Here is a 9,967-nt window from a genome sequence, read left to right as displayed (position 1 = left end):
CTTGAAAATCAAAATACCGGTGGGTAGAGTCAGCCGTCCTACTAATGACGTCGTAGTGGGTGTAGTCAGCCTTCCTACTAATGACGTCGTAGTGGGTGGAGTGCTGGAGTCAGGCCAGTGCCAGTTGTCCAACCAAAGCGTGAAAAGAGAAACATATGGACAGAAAGCTGCCGCTATTTTGATGTATAGATCATGCTATATATTCTTTCTGGCCCTACCCTGTCACTCAAATGGTGACGAATCACTTAATCACGCTCCACAAGCTGCTTGGTAATGGAACACACCCCTTACCTCGTAATCCAGTCTTTTTTGGTTTTATTTTGGTTTTTATTTGTATCGATCAATCCAATGTTTTATACGACAGATGTATGGTTAATATATGGAATGTACGTAGCAGAATGCTATAATTTCAAGATATTAATTTGGGGGTGTATTGATTAGCTCATGTTGTAACTTCCTTACCTTTTTAAACAGAATTCTGTGTATTTGGAATAATTTTGCCCATAAAACTATAGTAACCGTCATAATGCGTGAGATAACTTTATGTAACTTTCTTTTAACAAAAAATAACGCTCCGCATTCATCATCAATATCAATGTATTCACCAAAAACCCGCCAAGTTTAACACGAGCAGTTGTGCGTTTGTCGATGTGGTGGCGCCTTTTCAAGCTTCTTCCAACTAACGACAGAAGTTTTATTTCCTTTGTCCAAAAGCGGCAAAACTCAAACGTGAGATCACGTACGCATTTGCGTGTCATTTAAATGACTGTTTCAGTTTGTGAACTGATTCATCTTGAAGTCCGCCCGTAACTTAACGGCGAATGACCTGAAATCGTCTCCATCATCAGGTGAAGCTTGTGTGTACTCGGACCGTGTCATCGCACATATCTTTATTTATTTAATCTGTCGATTAAATAATTAATTTCTCAACGTATTCATCATGCACTGCATATGATTCCACTTGATACCTGTATCCCATCAATCGTTTACCTGTGATGGTGGTAAGAGGTCTGCCAAAGCCCTCTTGTTAGAAAGATGCATCACCATGGTGGTTTCCTTAATGCTGTGATCATGATGTAATGCACGACATGGACGTGTTGTTTATTTATGTGGCATGGATGTGGAAGCCTCAAAACATCACACGACATGTCATGCCCTGCACTCTCTGTGCTCTTTATCATGACTTAGCCTGTGGTTTGTTTTCTGTTAATATATGACCTGTTAATATATGACCTGTTAATATGTGACCTGTTAATATGTGACCTGTTAATATATGACCTGTTAATATATGACCTGTTAATATATGACCTGTTAATATGTGACCTGTTAATATATGACCTGTTAATATGTGACCTGTTAGTATATGACCTGTTAGTATATGACCTGTTAGTATATGACCTGTTAATATATGACCTGTTAATATGTGACCTGTTAATATGTGACCTGTTAATATGTGACCTGTTAATATGTGACCTGTTAATATATGACCTGTTAATATATGACCTGTTAATATATGACCTGTTAATATGTGACCTGTTAATATGTGACCTGTTAATATGTGACCTGTTAATATATGACCTGTTAATATGTGACCTGTTAATATATGACCTGTTAATGTGACCTGTTAATATATGACCTGTTAATATGTGACCTGTTAGTATATGACCTGTTAATATGTGACCTGTTAATATGTGACCTGTTAATATATGACCTGTTAATATGTGACCTGTTAATATGTGACCTGTTAATATGTGACCTGTTAATATGTGACCTGTTAATATGTGACCTGTTAATATGTGACCTGTTAATATGTGACCTGTTAATATGTGACCTGTTAATATGTGACCTGTTAGTATATGACCTGTTAATATGTGACCTGTTAATATGTGACCTGTTAATATGTGACCTGTTAATATGTGACCTGTTAATATGTGACCTGTTAATACGTGACATGTTAATACATGACCTGTTAGTATATGACCTGTTAATATGTGACCTGTTAGTATATGACCTGTTAGTATGTGACCTGTTAGTATGTGACCTGTTAATATGTGACCTGTTAATATGTGACCTGTTAATATGTGACCTGTTAATATGTGACCTGTTAATATGTGACATGTTAATACGTGACCTGTTAGTATATGACCTGTTAATATGTGACCTGTTAATATGTGACCTGTTAATATGTGACCTGTTAATATGTGACCTGTTAATATGTGACCTGTTAATGTGACCTGTTAGTATATGACCTGTTAATATATGACCTGTTAATATGTGACCTGTTAATATGTGACCTGTTAATATGTGACCTGTTAATATGTGACCTGTTAATATGTGACCTGTTAATATGTGACCTGTTAATATATGACCTGTTAATATGTGACCTGTTAATGTGACCTGTTAATATGTGACCTGTTAATACATGACCTGTTAATACGTGACCTGTTAATACGTGACCTGTTAATACGTGACATGTTAATACGTGACCTGTTAATACGTGACCTGCCTGTTAATACGTGACCTGTTAATACGTGACCTGTTAATACGTGACCTGTAAATACGTGACCTGTAAATACGTGACCTGTAAATACGTGACTTGTTAATACGTGACCTGTTAATACATGACATGTTAATATATGACCTGTTAATGTGACCTGTTGATATGTGACCTGTTGATATGTGACCTGTTGATATGTGACCTGTTGATATGTGACCTGTTGATATGTGACCTGTTGATGTGACCTGTTGATATGTGACCTGTTGATATATAACCTGTTAATACGTGACCTGTTAGTATATGACCTGTAAATATGTGACCTATTAATATGTGACATGTTAATATATGACCTGTAAATATGTGACCTGTTAATATGTGATTTGTTAATGTGACCTGTTAATGTGACCTGTTAATGTGACCTGTTAATGTGACCTGTAAATATGTGACCTGTTAATATGTGACATGTTAATATATGACCTGTAAATATATGATCTGTAAATATGTGACCTGTTAATATGTGACCTGTTAATATGTGACCTGTTAATATATAACCTGTTAATATGTGACCTGTTAGTATATGACCTGTTAATACAACAACACACAACAACATGCATTTTAAGGCCATTTTCCCTGCTAGAGCGGGGGTTAGCCTAGCAGCTAACTGTGTGACCTGTAAATATATGTTAAAGACCTGTTAATATGTGACCTGTTAATATATAACCTGTTAATACGTGACCTGTTAGTATATGACCTGTAAATATGTGACATGTTAATATGTGATTTGTTAATATGTGACCTGTTAATATGTGACCTGTTAATATGTGACCTGTTAATATGTGACCAGTTAATATGTGACCCAATTACTAACTGTGCCAACGAAGGTGGATGGAGGTTATGTTTTCACACCTGTCTGTTTGTCTGTCTGTGAACAAGATATCTCAAAAAGTTGTGGACGGATTTGGACGAATTTTTGCGGAAAGGGAGCCGGCAAGTAGAATTTTAAAAGTGATTCCTCACCATTGGGAGATAGGGCCAAAAACTATATACAGCAGGATATCTCAAAAAATTGTGGACGGATTTGGATGAAACTTAGTGGATAGATTGGGTGTGTGACAAGGACTAATCGATTCGATTTTAGTGAAGATCTGAATTTGGATTCGGATGCGAGAATTGTTTAATTTTTCAAGTGATTCTTCCCCTTTGAGTGATAGGGTCAAAAATGATATATAGCAGGATATCTCAAAAAGTTAAAAATGGATTTGGATGAATCTTGGTGGAGAGGTTGGGTGTGTGACAAGGAAGAACTGGTTCAATTTCGGTGAAGATCCGGATCCGGCTAGTATAATTTTTAAGTGATTCTTCACCATTGAGAGATCAGGCGAAAAGTGATATATAACATGATATTTTAAAAAGTTATGGATGAGTTATGACTAAACTTGGAGGATGAGTTAGTTAGGCGACAAGAACAAGCCAATTAGGTTTTGGTTCAGGTCCGAATCCAGATCCGGCCTATCAGTGGGTTACAAAACATAAACTGTTTAGCCTGGCGAAGGTTTGTGCTCTACAGAGTGCCGTTCTAGTTGTCATATTTAATTACTAAGTTTGATCATGTAAAATAAATTTTCATTTACCAGTGTGGCAGCCACATTCAAATGTAAGGTGTGCACAGAGGGAGCTGCAGATGGAGGAAATGTTGAGTTGGATCTTGGAGACGGCGTGAAGCTGGAAGGTGTGAAAACATTTTGCTACCTCGGAGACATGCTGAATGGAGAAGGTGGATCAGACTCGGCAACGGTTGCTCGAGTGAGATGTGCATGGAAGAAGTTTCGGGAACTGAGTGGCGTGCTGATGACGAGGGGAGTGTCGTTGAAGCTGAAGGGAAAGGTGTATGCTGCATGTGTGAGAAGTGTTATGATTTATGGGAGCGAGACATGGGTAATGAACGCAGAGCAGCAACGAAGGCTGGAAAGGGTGGAAATTCGGTTCGGTGGATGTGCGGAGTATCGTTGAGAGAGAGGAAGACAAATGATGAATTGCGAAAGATGATGGGAATAGAGCCTGTGATTGATGCTGTGAAGAGGAACAGGTTGAGATGGTTTGGTCATGTGTTGAGGAAGGATGAAAGTGACTGGTTGAGAAGAGTGATGGAAATGAATGTAGAAGGAAGTAGAGGACGGGGAAGACCGACAAAGACTTGGCTAAAGGTGGTGGAAGAAGAAATGCGGGCAAGGGGGTTAACAAGGGGAGATGCAGAAAATAGGGCAAAATGGAGAAGATTGTCATGGGGACCGCAAGGCTAACCCCCGCTCTAGCAGGGAAAATGGCCTTAAAATACATGTTGTTGTTGTTGTTGTTGTTGTTGTTGTTGATCATCATGTAAGAGCTTGCAATGATCGAGTAGATAAAACAAGCAAATATAATCCTCATTCATCCACGTTATAAATGCTTCATTTTAATAAAATACCAATGAATAACAATTAAAACTTTAAAAACTTCCATTCTAATGCCATACTTAAGGAAAAAAAAAAGAAGCAATTATTATGGAGTTTTTAGGAGGCAGATTGTACCATGTAATACAGGGTGCAATTCCAAATTCATCAGCTGTGCGATTACCTGATGTGATTTGTTCTTTTCATTACCGGCTGCAACTTTCCATTTTGCAGAACATAAAAGAATACATGCGAATCGATCAATTACCACCAGATTAGGCAGACATGTGGAAAAATATATAAATTTCAACTTATATAAGTTTTAAAACAACAACTTACCTTCGGGTAAATTAAGGTGGACTTTCTGATATCACGCAGAAATTTCTTTATAACGAAGTTGAAGGGGTAAATGTCCTCTACATAATCGATAGTTGTTCCCCCCCCCCCCCCCTCCCTGATTGCGCCATTATCGCAAGCTTAGGGGGGGGCTCAAAGCGAACAATGGCGTTGGCAGTATCTCCGAAGCCGGATCATTGATAAGGGCCAAAGTGGGTGCGTGTAATTTACGTTGACTGTCACGTACCTATAAATAGGGATGATTGTTTTGTGCTGACTTGTGACCACTTACAGTCGTGGCCAAAAATATTTGCACCCTTGCACTTTTTTCAAATAATGCACAATTTCTTCCAGAAAATTGTTGAAATAAAAAATATTTTAGTATCAACAGGTGTATTTCTTTGGTTTGCAATGGAACAAAACAAAAAAAGCTGAAAAAATTCCTAAATCTTAGCTTATTCCACACAGAAATCCTAAACTGGCCGGGACAATATTATATATTGGCACCTTTTAGAAGTTGTTGGAAATAATTTGATTTCAAGCAGGTGATTCTCCTTTACTTTTGAATTGAACTCACCTGTGGTTCACTCATTCAACCAGTTTGAATGGACAAAAGGAGTCATTCTGCTGTTTTGTGTCACTGTATGTACCGCAATGAGTATGGAGAAAAGAAAGAATACCAGAGAATTGCCTGAGGCTGAGGAGATCAGACACACGATTGTAGCCAAACATGGACAATCTCAAGGCTACAAGTCCATCTCCAGAGACCTTGATGTTCCTGTGTCTACCATACGCAATGTTATCAGGAGGTTTAAGGCCCATGGCACTAGCCAACCTCCCTGGATGTGGCCGCAAGAGAAGACTTGATCGAAGATTGCAGCGAAAGATTGTTCGGATGGTAGAGAAAGCACCTTGATCAACTGCCAAACAGATTCAAGCTGACCTACAGACATAAGATACGACGGTTTCAACTCGCACCATCCGTAACCAACTCGATGAAAGGGGAAAATGGTAGGAAATGGTAGGAAACCCAGCAGGACCCCACTGCTGGCAGAGAGAGACATAAGAAAGCCATTTGGAATGGAGTTTTCCAAAACACACCTGAACAAGCCAAAATCCTTCTGGGAGAATGTCCGGTGGAAAGATGAGACGAAATTAGAACCTTTTGGTAACGCACATCATCTCTATGTTTACAGAAACAAAATGAAGCCTTCAAAGAAAAGAACACCGTCCTTACAGTCAAACATGGAGGAGGTTCAGTGATGTTTTGGGGTTGCTGTGCTGCCTCTGACACTGGGTGCCTTGAATGTGTGCATGGCATCATGAAATCAGGAGATAACCAAGGCATTTTGGAGTGCAATGTTCAACCCAGTGTCAGAAAGCTGGGTCTCCGTCAAAGGTCATGGGCCTTGCACAGAACAATGACCCCAAACACACTTCATAAAGCACCCAGGAATGGTTCAAGACAAAACGCTGGACTGTTCTGAAGTGCCCAGCAATGAGTCTAGATCTAAATCCCATTGAACACCTGTGGGGAGATCTGAAAGCAGCAGTTGGGAAAAGGCACCCTTCAAATCTGGGAGAACTGGAGCAGTTTGCACAAGAGTGGGTCAAACTGCCAGTAGAGAGATGTAGGAAGCTTGTTCATGGCTATAGGAGGCGCTTGACTGCAGTTATTTTGTCCAAAGGCTGTGGTACCAAATATTAAGTCTACGTTGTCAATAATTTTGTCGATGCCATTTCTTTTTATTTTCTGATTTAAAAGGATATATTAAGTTCTGAATCGAAAACAAAGGTTCTGTAATATTAACAGTGAAATAACGATTTGTGGAGACCAAATAATTTTTCAATTTCAACTTATTTTTGTCGAGAAAATTTTGAGTTATTTGAAAAAGGTGCAAGGGTGCCAATATTTTTGGCCACGACTGTATGTTGATTATTGGGCATGGTCAGCAGTAATTAACCATAATCTATTTTTTCTTTCTTTGCAGAAACCAAACAAGCCATGGCTGACACAGGTCCAACTATATGTAAGTCTTTTGTTGACACAAATCTCCCAAAGACCCAAATCCAATATGTGATTATTGAAGAAATGACACTTTCCCATCTCTTCCTTGTTTATCAAAGTTGTGTTTACTGACATTTATTTTACACCTCAACTTTCCCTATTCTACAATATTGTTTCCACTGAAGTGTTAGACCAGGGTTGGCTTAGCGGTTAGGGTGCTGGCTTGGGATCCTAGGATCCTGGGTTCAAATCCTGGTCGATCGCTGAATTAATGCCAGGGGGGTTGATTCAGCCTGTCATCCTTCCGAGGTCGGCAAATTGAGTACCAGCTTGCTGGGATGAATGATCACGGTGTGTACCCTGATTTAGAATCCCTGCGCATCGTAAGAGCGTGACCAAGGGTTGGTGTCAGTAAGGGCATCCGGCCATAAAACATTGCCTCAAACAGGGAACCATGATTGTCATGGGGCCCGCAAGGCGAACCCCCGCTCTAGCGGGGAAAATGGCCTTAAAACGATCATTCATTCATTCATTCATTTTTTTTTGTTAGACCAGGGGTTCCCAACCTTTTTTGTGTTATGGCCCCTTGGCTCCCACAGCCCATCCCCAGCACCCCCTCCCTTTCGCGAGGGTCGAGCGGCGGAGCGCGTGTAAGCAGGCTAGTAGGGTCTGGGGGCATGACCCCCAGAAATTTTTTTGATTTCTAGTTGCTCTGCGGTGCATTCTGAGAGGTGTTTTTTCCTTTAATGGGCTATTTTGTTTGTATGAGAATTGGTAAATTATTACACAGAAAATGAGGCATTCCAAGTAGCCAACATGAACATTTATTAGTCTCCTACCGGTGTACACCGGAGGGGACTATAGGTTTGCACGCCGTCCCTCCGTCTGTCAGTCCGTCAGTCCGTCAGTCCGTCACGCAAAGAGCAGTTTTCCAGACTTTTTTTTCTAAACGCTTAATGCTAATGATTTCAAACTTGGCACATGGTTTCCTCATGATAAGTTACAGATCAAGTTCGAACTTCACGACGTTTCGATCATCTTTGACAAAGTTATGGCACTTTGAACTTTGGGAATTCTGATAATTCTGATGATCCTTAACAACTTAATTTTAAGTTTTAATTTCCTTTAAAAACCATTTTCTCTGCAATAATTGGACCGATTGAGATCAAATTTTCACCGTAAGGGGGACTCGGTCTGTAGAATATTTTAATGGTAGTTATGACGTCACAGGTCACGTGGTTCGGCCGCCATATTGTTTTTCGTGAAACACGAAAACCCCTTTTTCTCTGCAACGGCGGAACAGATCGAGGCCAAACTTTGCAGGCAGAATCGCATACCCATGACGAGCAAAAAAGTCACCGAGCATGACGTCATGCATCACATGAATTCAGTTATGACGTTTTTAAGCATGAACCTTTAAAACCGAGCTCCTCCGTTATTTTTGATCCAATCGTGGGGAAACTTCACCGATCTGTTCAGCACTAAAATGTCCTTTTGGAATTTGCGATAGGGCACATGGTTTGGCAGATATCGTTAATTAAACGAAAATATTTTTTTAAATGGATATCTCTTGTTTATTCGAGAGTTCTCCTCAAGCCGCACCGCGTGCCCCCAGCCTCGTCTCGCGAACGTCAAAAGCGCGACAACACGCGCTTTTGGGGAGGGGAGGGGCGGAGCCAAGCCGAGCAACATTTATATATACACATCGATCATTGATCGTGAACCGGAAAATATAATAAATTACTGATATTTAGCGACTCGAAAGGTTCTTTATCAACAACTTATTTTCTCGTGCTTCTGCTGACCTGTCTGCAAGGTGTATAAATCGAAGTCCCGAGTGCGAATCACAGGTGAGCCCGTCCTGAGGTAATTAGCGATTGGGAACGATTCAGAACCTGTGGGTAAATAACCCTTTGGTAATTTCCCCAACAGTTTTCCGGACGACAGACTGCCGGTAGGGGACATGTATTGCAGCGCAATACTCAGAATGCTTGTTTCCATAGTTTTTTTTCTGTTCCTTACTGGCTCCCAACTACATCGTTTTTGGAAGAAGCAAACAAAGCAACGTCGCTCGAATGATGCATGTTTGATATGAGATTTTAATATTATCAGTAGTAACACTATGGACAGCATAAAATAGAACTGTCACACAAGAAAACAGTATGAAAAGGTTCCAAGTCAAGAATATGTGAAAACTAAAAACCTCTGTTGTGTCTGTATTTAACGCAGTGTGTTATAATCTCACAAAAAGAAACTCAATTCGACAACAACTCAGGTAATCAAAACTAGGGACGTGGTGCATGCGCCGTAAAAGTGAATTAAAAACTCAGTGGGATGGCTGAAATTGCATTTTAGCCACAAATTGGGGTATCCGTGGTTGAGTCACAGTCAGGGCACAGCGGAGGTCATCTTCTACGTGGAGCCGATTACGCTGTTTCGATTTGATATTCAACAGCGTGGAAAACCCCGCTTCGCAGAGATAGGTAGACGAGAATGGCAGTAGCACCCAGATATCTATCTGACTGATATTAGGGTAACGACCCATTCCCACCCAAAACTCCGTCAAGCTCTTCTCTTCAAATGTGTCTTTGGCAAATGAATCGTTTCGGAGATCCAGGAATTCATCTTGCATTGCCTCCGGCATGCTCTCCACGCAAAGGTTGACGGAAAAATGATTCCTCACAATTTTTGCCTCAT

At 40.2% G+C, this 9,967-nt stretch overlaps 1 protein-coding gene across 1 annotated transcript in view; it reads left to right on the top strand.

Moving 5' to 3' along the window:
- The first annotated feature begins 614 nt into the window (after nt 1–614).
- MCM10 (minichromosome maintenance 10 replication initiation factor) overlaps nt 615–9,967 on the top strand; it is an 87,103-nt gene continuing 77,750 nt past the window's right edge. Inside the window, exons 1-2 of the mRNA XM_078786520.1 lie at nt 615–848; nt 7,254–7,292. Coding sequence (XP_078642646.1) covers nt 7,268–7,292 — 25 coding nt within the window. The 5' untranslated portion in view covers nt 615–848; nt 7,254–7,267. The remainder of the gene's footprint in view (nt 849–7,253; nt 7,293–9,967) is intronic.

The sequence above is a fragment of the Myxine glutinosa genome, chromosome 11 (genome assembly GCF_964187855.1).
Source record: "Myxine glutinosa chromosome 11, kmMyxGlut1.1, whole genome shotgun sequence".
In the NCBI taxonomy this organism is placed as follows: domain Eukaryota; kingdom Metazoa; phylum Chordata; class Myxini; order Myxiniformes; family Myxinidae; genus Myxine; species Myxine glutinosa.
The sequence above is the reverse complement of the archived record's forward strand: the minus strand, read 5'-3'. Positions and strand labels throughout refer to the sequence as shown.